This window comes from Amblyraja radiata, chromosome 26 (assembly GCF_010909765.2).
Source record: "Amblyraja radiata isolate CabotCenter1 chromosome 26, sAmbRad1.1.pri, whole genome shotgun sequence".
NCBI classification, from domain to species: Eukaryota; Metazoa; Chordata; class Chondrichthyes; order Rajiformes; family Rajidae; genus Amblyraja; species Amblyraja radiata.
The window spans coordinates 31,673,880-31,690,406 of NC_045981.1; the positions used below are offsets into that span (position 1 = coordinate 31,673,880).

General features: G+C 42.0%; 1 protein-coding gene across 2 annotated transcripts in view; it reads right to left on the reverse strand.

The window, feature by feature from the left end:
- Positions 1-16,527, reverse strand: part of ntn1 (netrin 1) — a 204,682-nt gene that overhangs the window by 32,853 nt on the left and 155,302 nt on the right. For both annotated transcript variants that reach the window (XM_033044616.1, XM_033044617.1), the window contains exon 6: positions 1,919-1,993. In XM_033044616.1, the coding sequence (XP_032900507.1) occupies positions 1,919-1,993 (75 nt within the window). The remainder of the gene's footprint in view (positions 1-1,918; positions 1,994-16,527) is intronic.

Sequence of the window (16,527 nt, forward strand, 5' to 3'; positions counted from 1 at the left end):
TAACCAGACACTTGTACCCTCCAATATACCGAAAGTCTGGTTTCTAAGAGGAGAACAAACTAAACTACACATGGAGTTAACAAATATTCTCTGAACAGCAGTATTGATTGCAAAACATCTCAGCTGAACAGCAGTTGGTATAATGTAACTGGCTTTGATATCGCAGCCAAAGATGTTTACTGCAAGTTGTGCAAGTGTGGATAATGGGTAAGAACGGAGGATCAATATTGGCTGTGGCTGGGCAAGGAATGCAGCATAATTTAAAATGTTCAGCCATTTCAACTCCCCTTTCCATTCCCATAACAACAGTTCTGTTCTGGGCCTCCTCTATTGCCAGAGTGAGGCTACACAATATCTGGAGGAACAGCACTTCATATTCCCCTTGGGTAGCTTACAACTCAATTAATGCAGGATCATTAAATTCTCCAATTTTAGGTAACACTCCCCCCCATCCATTCTTTCTTTCCTTACCCCTCCCATAATCCTGCCCCTCTTCCCCTTCTCCCCTCCCACCTGTATCTCTCCCTTTGTCTTCAACCTGCTGACCAGCTATGGAAGTCGGCAATGGGAACAGACCTGCCGGCTCCAGTTGGGTTCCAGATCCCTGGCCTCAGGGAGGCAAATTCAACCCACTGATCGGTGCCCAAATCCAACGAGGTTGAGATTGGCTACCTCACCCGGGTTAAGCACCACATTTTTCAGGAAGACTTCCAGGGGGTATTTCAAGAGTGCTCTCGAAATTTTGTCTGGATCAAAGGAGATGCTGGACCACCAGCGTCCAGAAAATCAGTGGTGGTCCTGTACGTCTTTTGCCTTCAAACCCCATAGCTATTTGTGATTTGGGAAAATGTGTAAATAGGGTGATGTGTTAATGAGGGATGGATATGCAAACATGTAGCTCCTTTTTGGATAGGTAGGCAGATTAAATCATCAAGTCCTGTAGAAGTACAGCACAGAAACAGGCCCTTCAGCCCACCTTGTCCATGTCCACCAATTGGACATATTGGGCTGGTCCCGTTTGGCCCAGAGCCCTCAAAACAAATCCTATCCACATATCTGTCCTAATGTCTTTTAAAAGCCATAATTGCATCTGTTTCTACAGCTTCCTCTGGCAGCTCATTCCAAATACGGGCTACCCTCTGATTGGAAAAACTGCTCCTGATGTCCCTCTTAAAACTCTACCGTCTCATCTAAAGCTCTCTATTTTTAGAATCCTGCACCCTGGGGAAAAAGCATTCACTTTATCCATGATCTTGTACACCTCAATAAGATCACCTCTTAGCCTCCCACATGCCAAAGGAACAAAACCCAGCCTATCCAACCTTTCCCTGTGACTCAAGATTGAGTCACAGGGATCCTGGTGAATCTCTTCTTCACCCTTTCCAATTTAATGTCATGCTTCCTGTAGCTTGGTGACCAGAACTACATGCAGGATTCCGAGGGTGTACAGCTGATGTACAGCTGCATCAATGATGTCCCAACCTTTGTACTGAATACCCTTCCCGACCATTAATAAGATATTCCAAACATGGATGGATTAAGTTCACCAACGAAGATGAAATGAGATTAGATTGTGAATAGGAAAGTGATCACAGTTCAGAATCCAACCTTCCCTAAAGGTGTAAGGTGTAAACATTGAATTACATTTTTAACTTTCCTTCCATCCTTAGGAGGTGCTTACTTTCCAACAGAATCAGTGCATCGTGAAGACACTGCTGTTAACGTTGTTTCAAATGGATCTGACACAAACATAAAATAAATAAATGACTTCATTCATTCTTGTTGACTCGTTTCAAAATGGATGGCACATCAAAAAAGGAAAACAAATAAAACAAATCTGCTGCTGTGAAGTCATCCCAAAAGGAAAATGATGTTTTTTTTTTCCAGTAAACAGATCTGTTGTAAATAACCTACTCACCATAATCTTTCTTGCAGTACTTTTTCATATTTATTTTCAGTTTTCCCTTGGAAGCCTTGCAGTATGAGTCACAGTCTGTTGTGGGGCGAAGAAATACAAACACACACATCAAACTACAAAAAGACATGGTAAAAAACAGCATTGCTCAGAATAGCTGAGCCCTTACGAAATCCATCTGCTGCTGCCAATTGTGTTGTCTAATGGGCCTTATAGAGCATTCATAACGCCTTAATTTCTATAGAAAAAGTCACACAAAGAGCTCTGTCTGGTAAATACTCTGCTGTCTACCGGCAGTCTCTCCCTTGTTTGAGATCTTCGAGCCTCCCCTATTTACACCACCCAAGTCTCATTTAAGCTATAGATTCACCTCCTGTCAAAGTGGCACTGGCCCCTGCTTAAGGCCCATGGATACCTTATTGTCACCTCTACCCGGGCTTGTGTCGAACTTTGCTGGCAGCCTTTAGTGATTCTGACTACAGGTCGACCCCAAACAACAGAAGGTCAAGCAGGAAATGAGGAACCCATGGGGCTTTGGCAATGCTTTGGCTGTTCCCCACAAGAGAGGTGGACGAATAATTATTCCACAAAGCACTTTATAATTCATACTGAGCCCGTTAGAACATGGAACAGAGAACAGAGGACAGAACAGCACAGGAATAGGCTCTTCGGCCCACAATGTCTGTGCCGTACATGACGACAAGACCAGCTCTTACCTGCCTGCACATAATCCATATCCCTCCATTCCCTGCCTATCCATGTGCCTATCCAAATGTCTCTTAAATGCCACTATGATATTCGCCCCCACCAACTCCAGCAGCGCACACAAGACACTCACTGCACTCTATCCAAAAAATTATGTTCCTTACATCTCCTTTTGTCCCTCTCACCTTAAAGCCATGCCCTTTAGAATTTGATATTTTCATCCTGAGAAAAATATTCTGACTATCCACCCTATCTATACCAAATCTATCCCTATCTGTTTGTAGAAACGAACTGCAGATGCGGGTTTATACTGAAGATAGATACAAAGTGCTGGAGTAACTCAGCGAGTCAGGCAGCATCTCTCGAGAAAAAGGATGGGTGATGTTCAGCTTAAAGGCATGCTTGAAATATTACTTAAGATACCCATATCTTACTCTATTGCAGTGTATTCTATGGTTGGGAATGGATCCAGAACTCTTGAGATAGCTAAAATGGGCTTCCCCTCACTGATGATATTCACTAGGCTCTGTTTTTTAAAAGCAAAGAAAATATGTCACAGTGGTGCAACGGTAGAGCAACTGCCTCACAGTGCCAGGGACCCTGGTTCGATCCTGATAACAGGTGCTATCTGTGTGGAGGTTGTACGTTCTCCCTCAGACTGCGTGGGTTCCCTTTGGGTGCTCCGGTTTCCTCCCACATCCCAAAGACATGCAGGTTTGTAGGTTAATTACCTTTGTTAAATTGCCCTTAGTGTGTAGAATACAAAAGTGTGATAACATGGAACTAGTGTGAACGGGTGATTGATGGTAGGCATGGATTTGGCAGGCCGAAGGGCATGTTTCCATGCTGTATCTCTAAATTAAACTAAAAGGCCTTGACATTTCTCAGCTCTACATCCTGGGGCTAAAAGTCTCGCTGTGTTTTTTTTCCCCATAACATTGCAACGATTTTCTTCATGTTAAAGAACCTCCCAACCATATCTCCGATACAATTAACAAGGGTCACAGCTTCATGTCTCAGTCCCTGCATATCCATGTGTCTATCCAATAGTCTCTTAAATACTGCTATCGTAAGATATAGGAGCAGAATCAAGCCATTCGGCCCATCGAGTCTGGCCTGCCGTTCAATCATGGCTGATCTATCTTTCCCTCTCAAGCCAATTCAACCCCATTCTCCAGCCTTCTGACCTTTGACACCCTTACTAATCAAGAACCTATCAATCTGCACTTTGAAAATACCCAATGTCTTGGCCTTCACCGCCGCCTGTAGCAATGAATTCCACAGACTCACCACCCTGCCTTCACCACCACCCCCAGCATAACAACTCCACCATCCGAAGCCCCATCACTCTGGTTCATTTTCCACAGGCTTCCTTGTTACAAAATATCTAGACCTCTGTTACAGCGATTGATGTTTAAGATGGTCCCTGCAGTCCAATCAGTTACAAATATATGCATGCACGCACGCACACACACTGACACACACACATGTACACACGCCCACATACATGAGCAAGCACACACATACATGTACACACAGACATACATGCACAAGCACATACATGTACATATATATACACACAAACATACGCCTACACTCACACACCACACACACACGCGCGCACACAATCTCCATCTTTGGCTCTCAGTTGGTTAACTTGACCTAAATGTAACAGGGAATGCGGAATCAGTCACTTTATTGAAAAGCAGCCAGCCAGCAATTTTCCTGCTTGAAATGACTTAAAAGTAGACAAATGAAATTTAAACAATTTTAAGAAAGAAAATGAGCACAGTGCTTTCATCAGCAAAGGAGACTCTATTCCACTTGGAATAGATTGGTTTAGTCTTAACCAAATTACAACAATGGAAAGTTCTTAAGAAACAGATGGCACGCTAAAAAAAATAAAATTATCCAGCATTTTATAATCAACATTTCATCAAAGAAACTGAAAGGCTCACTTTTTTTTCACTCTCTCATACTTAAATTCATTAGAAAGCCATATACACTTCACTTGTAGCATTGTTATAACTTTTTGGGATCTTTATATGGGCTAGAATATGAACAAACTTCATTGTTTTGCTCTTAGCTCAGCCAGGGCTTTATTTTCTTTTATGTTTTGAGTGAAAGAGGTTGCCCCAGCAACAGGGGGAAAAAAGAAAAATGCAAAAACATTGCAAGTTATACAGAATTAGCCCCGAACCTGGCTAAAAGTCTGATCTAAATGGAAGTGACGTCTGTGCTGGCTATACTGCATTGCGTGCATGATTAAGTCTATTTTATTTAAAAAAACTCCAAGATTTTTCCTGGTCCTTGCTGCTCAGTCACAAATTACACAGATGCGGCGTTGAGGCCAGTGGGGGCTGAGCTTCGAGCAGGAACCTCTATCGGTAGACAATGGAGCGCAAATGAGAGCACAGTAGCGGCGCTTTCTTCTTGTTCAACAAGATTGATTGAGAAACAAATTGCTGCAAATAAGCATGTAATTAGATTAAAGCCATCGCCCGTTAGCAGGACTGAAACCAAATGGTTGGCATTAGAGTAGGCAAGACTCGATTTTCCTTTTTTTTTTTAAAGTCCCTCTGCTTTTTCTTGCAGGCAGAGCAAGGCGACTTCTAGAACATTCCGCAGAACTGGGAAAGTAAATGAAATCTCCTCAATGTAAGTCCTCAAGGAATCAGATTAAGTCTCAGGGTGGAAACTTTAAATTCAGACTCCGTTGACTGAACCTTCGATGTCCTGTGGCGGTGAAGTTATGAAGTGGAAATATAAACACTAGCTTTTTTTTTCCAGGAAGTTCCTCGCGAATAATAGTACAGCTGTAAAGAATGGAGGGTCACATGCCATCGTTCAGAACAGATAACAATGTCTGTTTTGTCCTGGACAAATGACTTCAAATCATATATATATATATATATATAGCCAAATTATTTAACTCTCCTCTTAACTCGACGCGCTGTTCCCCAGAGTGGTGCCAAAGACTTCAAGACATTGATCAGCCCCAACTCTCACACCTGTTATACAGCTGCTCTGCATTCCTCTCCAAATTTGTTTGTACCCATTCAGTTATTACGTGGGCTGTTTCTAGAAGTTTCCATTTTTGGCAATACCTGAATATGAGAGCCGGCAGAATTTTAATGGCGCGAGATTTCATCAGACTCTATTATTACCACAGAATGTGTGAATTTTACTGCCATTTTGTGCACCTTCATCTTAAAGCGCAATGGTCTGGTGTCACCGTGCTAGCCGATAATGAAATCTCGTAAGTTGAAGGTGCATAATTAGGCCCATTTGGTCCATTCGGTCCGTCAAGTCTACTCTGCCGTTCAATCATGGCTGATCTATCTTTCCCTCTCAACCCCATTCTCATGCCTTCTCCCCTAACCCCTGACACCCGTACTATTCAATAATTTGGCAATCTCTGAAGCTTAGACCATATAGAGTCATAGAAACAGGTCATTCGCCCAACTTGCCAACACCAACCAACATGTCCCATTTACACTAGTCCCACCTGACTGCGTTTGGCCCAAATCCCTCTAAACCTATGCGTAGAAAGGAAATACAGATTGCTAATTTATACCAACCACCCCTTCACACTAATTCTATGTTATCACACTTTCTCATTCACTCTCTACACACTAGGGGCAATTTACTGGAGGCCATTCAACCTACAAACTCGGAGGAATCTGGAGCTCCCAGAGGAACACGCAAGCTCTCCACAGACAGTAGCTATGGTCAGGATCGATCCTGGATCTGGCGCTGTGAGATAGCAGCTCTATCCATTGTGCCACCGTGCCAGTCTTAGCAAACAAAATCCTCACCCCAGGGGAAAAGCAAAATAATGACAGTCCTTTAACAAATTCATATATCCTGCTCCCATTCCAAGTGTTCCATTGGGTACCAGTAAGGTTTCTTGCCCCAACCTTCTGCTACTTTGAGGGCTTGTTGACAGCAGAAAATCCATGCACACATTATGCATGCAGCATAGTTTTTCCTATATGTATTTTCAAACCAAAAATAAAACGATACCACCAATATGACAACTCTTTGCATGCTCTTCCCAGAGAAGGAGCCACGACTTATCTAATACATTCACTCTACGCTTTTAAATCCCTTTTCTACCCATGGGCATAGCACCATTTTCACATATCTTCTCCTTTATTCCATCTATTTTACTTGAATTTGAATTGATTGTGTTCATGTATGTTATATCTCATTTGTTTGGTTCGCAGGCAAAACAAAGCAGTTCATTGTACCTCGCTACATGTGACAATAATAAACCTAAGCCTAAGTGCAAGAAGCAACAACCCAGTCTGCATGTTGAAATTTGCAGCATCTTCACAACTTCTCCTTTAATAGCAAGCTGGAGATGTTTAAGAGAAGGTTTCTCCTGCCAGGCTTTTTCCTTCCTTGGCCAAATACACTATTAGCTCAGCTCCCTTGGCAAGTTAATCAGGTGTCAATTAACCTATTAAAAGCAAAGAGAAGAACTTTATTGCTGAAAAGTCAGAGTATTCTACCATGTTAACTTTCAATGCAATCAACACAGTGATGGGGGGTGGGGGGGGGGTGATTTCAGCCAGTTCCCATCAGATGACAATCAGGGGCATGATCCAAAATCAGGGCCCAAGCCTAAACTGTTGCCAAAAGTAAAGGCTTAGGACAAGGTCAGTCCTTGGCAGAGATAGACAAAGCAGAGTGTGACCAACGTATTTGGTGTATCCTGAGGATGGGAAGGATACTGTTCAAATGTAAGTAATTTCATTCCTTTATGAGGGTGCTGCCAGGACTCAAGAGCCTGAGTATTCAGTATTTACTTTATTGTCATTTCACTGAGTACTTACATACACAGAAGAAACGAAAAATAATTTCTCATCAGTTCCTGTCAGTGCAGTTAATAAAAACAGACTAAATACATACAACTTTAAAATAGCACTATATAGCAAAGAGCTATAGGGCATTGGGACATTATTCCTTGGAGTGCAGGAGGCTGAGGGGTGATCTTGTAGAGGTATATAAGACCATGAGGGGAATACATAGGGTGAATGCACCGAGTATTTTACTCACGGTAGAGGCACCAAGAATCAAAAGACATGGATTTAAAATGAGAGGGGAAACACTTAATAGGAACCTGAAGGGCCATAGTTTCACTCAGAGTGTGGTAGGTATATGGAATGAGCTGCCAAAGGAGGTAGTTGAGGCAGGTGCAATAACAACATTTAAAAGATACTTGGACAGGTATATGGATAGGAAAGTTTTAGAGGGAGATGGACCAAATGTGGGTAAATGGGCTGAACTTAGATGGGAAATCTTGGTTGGCGTGGACAAGCCTGTTTCTGTGCTCCATGATGCGATGATACGAACATATCACGAGGATAGTGGAAGAAAATTAAACACTTTAAAAGTAAATACCATTCAAAATACTGCACAGGGTACATGAGGAAATTATAAAACTCTTCCGCTATAGCGTATCTGTATGGAGTCGAGACAAGATTTCTGCTCTATCAACAATAAGCAATGTTAATGGTTTGGACCTGATCCCAGGATGAAGGGACTTAATTAAGTTGTGTCATATTTAGCGTAATAGCTCATCTGAAGTCAATAGACTCATTGTTTTAAAAAATGGAAACCAGACCCTTTGTGCACTCTCCTTTAAGGACGCAGGAACACTTGCATCACGTTTATTCCTGGTTTTCAATGCAAACTAATGCAACAAATATCTTGTCTCTCTAAACCTTTCACATCCATGTACTAGTACAAATACCTTTTATATGTTGTTATAGCACCTGCCTGAACAACCTCCTCTGGCAACTCATTCTATATATTGTATACACCACCATGCTCCAAGTGAAAAAGTTGCCCCTCAGATTCTTATTCAATATTTCCCCTCTCATCTTAAACCAGTGTCCTTTACTTCTCGATTCCCCAACTCTGAGTAAAAGACAGTGCATTCACCCTCTCTCCTCCCCCTCATGATCTTGTACACCTCTATAAGAGAAAGCCTCAGCCTCCGGCGCTCCGTGGGACAATCAAAGAAGGAACCACACAAATAATCGCAGCACAGTGGGGCAGCACCAGAGACCCAGATTAGATACTGACTACGGGTGCTGTCTGTACAGAGCTTGTACATTCTCCCTGTGACCGCATGGGTTTTCTATGGGTGTTCTGGCTTCCTCCCACATCCCATAGATGTGCGTATTTGTAGGTTAATTGGCTTTGGTAAAATGGTAAATTGTCCCTGGTTTGTAGGATAGTGCTAGTGTATGGGGTGATCGTTAGTCGTCCCGGAAATAGTGGGCCGAAGGGCCTTCTTTTGCACTGTATCTCTTAAGTCTAAAGTCAAAGTCTAAATAATCATGTTAGATACGGAAAGCTGGAATATTCCTCTTCACCTCCTACTTACTTAACACATGGCACCAGACGACCTTTACTGAGAGCTTAAAACTTAGAGTTTAGAATTGAAATGTGCTCTTCTCTGAGGAATTTAAGTTCCTCTTCAAAGGAATGAAGCAACCCCTTACCCAGCGCATAGTTTAGTAAACTGTTCCAGAGTGTGATGACTTTCCACAAAAATGACTCTTTCCTGGCATTCAACCTAAAAAATGTTTGCCTGGAGTTTTAGTACACATGCTCCCCAGTCGAATCATTTTAACCACCTCAATTATATTGCCGTAAGTCTATGTTCTTCCAAAGCAAATAGCCCCAAATCTTAAAAGCTTGTCATCGCAACTAAGTGCTAAAAGGATAGATTGCATCCTGATCACCCTCTCCTTCAACTTGCCTAATATCTCACAAGTCCTTCAAATGAGTAGGAACCGGAGTTAGTTTGAAAGAACACCAGCAATCATCAGACTGAATTTAGTGCTGATATTTGACAGCCCAAAGAACTTAATCTAAAACTTAAGTTGTTTTCTCAAAATGTTGCAGTTTCTGCACCTTTAAATTTGCAAATCTGCACTGTTAATTGATAATCTTTAAACTAAAACAAAAATATTTTAAGTTTGTCCACATTTAAAGCAGAATTAAAATGCCACATAATTTTCCTATATACACCTTCAAAATATAAAATATATATTTTTATTTGAAGTAGGGTCTATAAAAGGGTGCTGACTCGAAATGTCACCCATCCATGTCATCCAGAGATGTTGCCTGACCTGCTGAGTTACTCCTGCACTTTGTGGCTTTCTTTAAAATATAAATTTGGTTTCCTAATCCTTCTATGTATTCCTGAATCAGTGGAGAATGTAAACATCATGTACCATGGCAAGGTAAAGAACCTGCTAGGTCAGAATAGATAGAAGAAAATGGATCTACTGATCCACTATTCAGACACTAGGGTACCACTCCTTCAGTTTTCCCATCAAAGGCCAATGTTATAATGTCCATGACACCATTTTGTGAATTCTGACCAAACCTATCTCCAATCTTTTTCATTCCCACTCTTCAAAGAGAAAGCAATCATTTCAATCCCAAAGATAAACACAAAATGCTGGAGTGTGTCAGGGCGCATCCCTGGAGAAAACAGAAAGGTGATGTTTCGGGTCGGGACCCTTCTTCAGATGGATTGTGTCATACTGATTGTATGAGACTGATTGCATCCGATTCAGACAGATCTGAAGAAGGGTCCTGAAATGAAATGTCACCTAAGAATTTTCTCCAGAGATGCTGCCTGATCCGCTGAGTTACTCCAGCATTTTATGTCTATCTTTGGTATAAATCAGCATCTGCAGTTTCTGTAACCTCACATTGGTCCCAATCCCTCTTATTTAAATCTTCATTGCTTTCAGCACACCAACTAAACAGGAACATAAGATTTACATGAATATCTATGGCTGTTAACTAAAATTAACTGTAACTGTATATTTAAAAACTCACAAAGATGAAAACATTGAATGAAAACATGTATTAGTGTATTCTGTATTAAATCTGAGCATTTTAGCTGGGTGCTGTGGATATTGTGTTTGGAGCAAGTGCTCAGAATAGTACGTGACTAGTTAAATTCTAGTTGAAACCCAGATCCATGGCAACTCATTTGAAAATCCCTCCTCTTTGGTAGTGCTGATGGAAACATATATTGAAGGATAAACCAAAAGCAAATCCAAATATTTTCTAATACTGGCACTTTGATTATAAGAGAGATGATGAAATGGTAACATTTTATAATGTCAGCATATTGAATGACAAAATCATACGTACACTGTGTGAAGACTTGCATTTAAATCTTAGCCATTGCTGGGTGCTGTGGGCTTTGTGTTAGGAGCAAGTGCTTGGAATTGTATCTGATTAGTTAAATTCTAGTTGAAAGCCAGATCCATGGCAACTAATTTGAAAATCCTTCCTTTGGAAAGCTTAGTTTTTTCGAGTTAATGTGGCACAGCATGGGACTAAATTAGAGAGAAAAGGGAAATAATGGGACATTTGCCTTTTGGATCTGCCTTGTAATTGGCTCTGTGTCCCAATGTAGTCCATTCACATCTAAAATTGCAAGATGCCGTTGGTATATTTCAAGAGACACAGGAAACTGCAGATGCTATTTACCAAAAAAAGACACAATGTGCTGGAGTAACTCAGTGGGTCAGGCAGCATTTCTGGAGAATGTGGATAGGCGACATTTCAAATCAGGACCCTTCTTCATAAGTTAATCAGTTATAGGAGCAGAATTAGGCCCTTAAGTCTACTCCGCCATTCAATTATGATTGATCTATCTTTCCCTCTCAACCTCATTCTCCTGCCTTCTGCCCATAACCCCTGGCTCCCTTACTAATCAAGAATCTGTCATTCTCTGCCTTAAAAATATCCATTGATGGCCTCCATTGATAGCAATGAATTCCACAGATTCACCACCCTCTGACTAAAGAAATGCCTTTCATCTCCTTTCTAATGGTATGTCCTTTTATTCTGAGGCTATGGCTTCTGGTCCTGGACTCTCCCACTCAGGGAAACCCTCTCCACCTTAACTCTATCCTGGCCTTTCATTATTCAGACTCAAGTTTCAAGATATTTGGTGGTATGTTTCAGGAGACGCAGGAAACTGCAGCTGTTGGAATCGTGAGCAAAACACAAAGGGCTGGAGTAACTCGGCAGGGCAGGTAGCATCTGTGGAGGGAATGGACTGACGAGATTTTTTGTCGGGACCCTTCTTCACACTGATGGACAAGAGCGTAGAAAGCAGGAAAAGGGAGATTGGGGAATGGGCTACGCCTGGCAAGTGTATTCAAGGCATACTTCCTGGAGATGAGTGAGTTTCCAAATGTCAGAATTCTGTTTTCTTATCCACTTCTCCCATGTGTTGCTGTTCAGTTATGGAACTGCATCTCCATACAGGAAAGGTTCTGTTTATTGTGGCACAGTCGAGGATGCAACTGATTTTACCTGAAGTTGTTGAGCATGAGTGAAGTGTCAGTGCCTTGGAGTTTGGCGAGAATACAGATACTAACATTGCTTCATTTATTCTGCCAACGGCATCTTTGCAGTGTTTTATCCATTGCTTTGGGATGCCTGTGGTATGTTGTCCACAATTTTGAAGTGTACAAGAGGGTGGAGGTCACCATTGCTTGTTAGACCATGAACATGGTGGAGTGGAATCGGCAAAGGTGCAAGAATCTCCTGTTCATCCTGTACATTAATTCTATTCCAGCTGGAACATTTCTGGGAGTGATGTGCAAGGAATGTTAAGAAAAGTATTGGGGTGATGGCACACTTGTTTGATCTAATCGGCAATAGTGGTCCATAGGATCATTGGGTTGCTTAACATTGTGTTGCAGTTGTGCACTAGTAATAAAGTTCTAAGAGCAACTAAAGATGAGAAGGAAGAAACAAAGTGCTGGAGGAACTCAGAAGGTCAGCAGCATCTGTGCAGGGAAATTAATAGGCAATGGTTCGGGTTGGGATTTAGAATGCCCTGACCCAAAATGTTGTCTATATGAGTGAAGAGATGCCATGTAATAGCAGGTCACTCTTCAGTCTGAAGAAGACTCACAATACAAAATGTTTTCTGTCCATTTCTCCTTCACAGATGCTGCCTGATTCTCTGAGTTACTGCAGAACTTTGGGTTTTTTTGCTTGTGATTCCAGCATCTGTAGCTCCTTGTGTCTTTACACGTGAGAAGGATTCTCTATGGTCCCTTTCTCAATGACTCGACGAGGTTTGTTGGCATCAAGTGACAGGCCTGCCTCATTTCAGAGTGGTTTCCATATCTTATTGGAAGCAGGGATCATATTGAGTGTAAGTGGTTCTCAGTCTGAAGAAAGGTCTCGACCCGAAACGTTACCTACTCCTTTTCTCCAGAGATGCTGTCTGAACCGCTGTAACTCCAGCTTTCCGTGTCTATCTTTGGTTTAAACCAGCATCTGCTGGTTTAAACCAAATTGAGTGGTGATATTTGTTGTAGGGTGAAGAGAGGAGGGGAGAAGTTCATGCTGATGCTATTATTTCTCCTCAATGGTTCTTTGACTTGTCAATGTCTGTTTGTAATGTTGGGTATTCTAGTTGTAAACTCTGCTGAGACTTGTATTACCCTCTGGATAGGGGAGGGGAGAGGGGACCATGAGAAGCACTCAGTGAGAACAGCTGTTTCATAACATATGAATTCATCAAGTATATACTGCAGTGTTTGATATGGTGAGAGAGGTAATTTTCATTTACAGCAGCCCTGTGCTGGAATGAAAGGTATGAAATTGAACTTTTGTCCATGTTAACCCTTGCCTAACTTTCCTTTAGTGCTTTAGAGAAACAGCACACACTGCGCCGACCAGCCATCACCCCGTACACTAGCGCTATCCTACACACGAGGGACAATTGATAATTTTACCAAAGTTAATGAACCTATTAACCTGCCGTCTTTGAAGTGTGGGACGAATCTGGAGCATACGGAGAAAACCCAAGCGGTCACAGGGGGAAGGTACAAACGCCATACAGACAACACCCATAGTCAGGATCAAACCCGAGTCTCTTGTGCTGTGAGGCAGTAACTCTACCACTGCTCTAACTTGTGGAAAACTCTAGTGCACTGTATTATTGTAAATGTTGATTGAAGCTTTTGACACATCTGGTTTGGAGGCTGTTTTCTCTTTACATAATAAACCCAGCAATTACTAGATATTAATACATAGATTAATATGTTTACGGAGTCAATTCATTTTTTTGTTTCTTACAATAAAACAACTTTTTTTAAATTTCAAAGCACAGCTATATCTTGACATAGAATACAGAACAATACAACATAAGAACAGGCCCTTTAGCCCACAATGTCTGCACAGACCATGATGCCAATTTAACTGATCCCATCTGCTTATACATGGTCTATGCCACTCTATTCCTCCTGCTTTTTCATGCGTCTGTCTAAATGTCTCTTAAATATTGATATTATATCTGTTTCTATCATCTCAACGGGAAGTGCATTCCAGCACGCTCTACTCTTTGTATAAAAAAACTTGCCTCACACATCTCCTTTAACATTTCCCACTCTCACCTTAAAACTATGCCTTTGAGAATTTTAAATTTCCACTATGGGAAAAAGACTCTGACTATCTACCTTGTCTACGCCTCCATAATTTTATATACCCCCATCAGGTTGCCTTTGACCCCTGACGGTGCAGGGAAAACAATCTAAGTTTGTCCAACCTCTTATTATAACTAATACCCCTTGATCCAGGCAGCATTCTGGTAACCCTGTTTTACACCCTCTCCAAAGCCTCCACATCAATGCTGTAATGGGGCGACCAAAATGGCACACAATGCTCCAAATGTGGCATTGAGTCTTATACAGTTGCAATAAATTTGTATTCAATTCCCCAACGGATGAAGTCAAACATACTTCCTTTGTATGTTTGACTTCACTTGTTTTGCCACTTTCAGGGAACCATGATCTTGCACCCCAAGATATCTCTTTGCATATACATGTTCCTGTGGATGTTGCCATTACTATAGACTTTCCTCGTATATTTGACCTCCCAAAATGCATCATACTTGTCTGGACTAAATTCCGTCTGCCATTGAACCATTCATATTTCCAACGGATCTGTATCCTGTTGTACCTGTTGCAATCTTTCTCACTATCCCCATCTCCACCATTTTCATGTGTAGGAAGGAACAGCAAATGCTGATTTACACCGAAGATAAACACAAAATGCTGGAATAACTCAGCGTGTCAGGCAGCATCTCTGGACAAAATGAATAGGTGACGTTTTGGGTTGAATCCCTTCTTCATACTGAGAGTCAGGAAGAAGGGTTTCAACCTGAAACGTCACCTATTCCTTTTCTCCAGATATGCTGCCTGACCCGCTGAGTTACTCCAGCAATGTGTTTACCAGCAATTTTCATGTTGTCTGCAGACTTACAAATCAGATCAGCGATAATAGACGATAGGCAATAGACAATAGGTGCAGGAGTAGGCCATTTGGCCCTTCGAGCCAGCACCGCCATTCAATGTGATCATGGCTGATCATCCCCAATCAGTACCCTGTTCCTGTCTTCATTACTATCTAAATGGTGTCAAGTTGGGAAAAGGGGAAGTACAACGGGATCTGGGGGTCCTTGTTCATCAGTCAATGAAAGTAAGCATGCAGGTACAGCAGGCAGTGAAGGCAGCAAATGGCATGTTGACCTTTATAACAAGAGGAGTTGAGTTAGGAGCAAAGATGTCCTTCTGCATTTGTATAGGGCCCTAATGAGACCACACCTGTAGTATCGTGCGCAGTTTTGGTCCCCTAATTTGAGGAAGGAAGGACATTCTTGCTATTGAGGGAGTGCAGTGTAGGTTTACAAGGTTAATTCCCTGGATGGCGGGACTGTCATATGCTGAGAGAATGGAGCTGCTGGGCTTGTATACTCTGGAGTTTAGAAGGATAAGAGGGGATCTTATTGAAACATATAAGATTATTAAGGGTTTGAACATGCTAGAGGCAGGAAACATGTTCCCGATGTTGGGGGAGTCCAGTACCAGGGGCCACAGTTTAAGAATAAAGGGTAAGCCATTTAGAACGGAGACGAGGAAACGCTTTTTCTCACACAGAGTTGTGAGAGTGGAATTCTCTGCCTCAGAGGGCAGTGTAGGCCGGTTCTCTGGATACTTTCAAGAGAGAGCCAGATGCCCTCTGAGGCAGAGAATTCCACAGACTCACAACTCTCTGTGTGAAAAAGTGTTTCCTCATCTCTGTTCTAAATGGCTCACCCATGTTTCCTGCCTCTAGCGTGTCCAAACCCTTAATAATCCCGGGAATTAACCTTGTAAACCTACGTTGCACTCCCTCAATAGCAAGAATGCCCTTCCTCAAATTAGGGGACCAGAACTGCACACAATACTCTAGGTGTGGTCTCACTAGGGCTCTGTACAACTGCAGAAGGACCACTTGCTCCTTTACTCAACTCCTCTAGTTATGAAGGCCAACATACCATTCGCTTTCTTCACTGCCTGCTGTACCTGCATGCTTACTTTAATTGACTGATGAACAAGGACCCCCCAGATCCCATTGTACTTCCCCTTTTCCCAACTTGACACCATTTAGATAATAATCTACCTTCCTGTTTCTGGTACCGACATTTTCATCCAAATCGTTAATATATATTACAAACAAAAGAGGTCCCAGTATTGATCCCTGCAGAAACTTACTGGTACAAACTTCCAGTCAGTGAAACGCCCCTCCACCTCTACACTATGTCATCCATGACCAAGCCAGGTTTGTATCCATCTTACCTACTAACCATGTGACATAATGATCTGGACCAGCTTACAATGAGGGACCTTGTAAAGTGCTTTAATGAAGTCCATGTAGGCGATATCCACTGCCCAACCCTCATCAATCATTTTCATTATCCCCTTAAAAAATTCAATTGAACGTGAGACAGGACTTCCTATGTAAATGCTGACTATCCCCAATAAATCCATGCCTTCCCAAATGCAAAACGATCC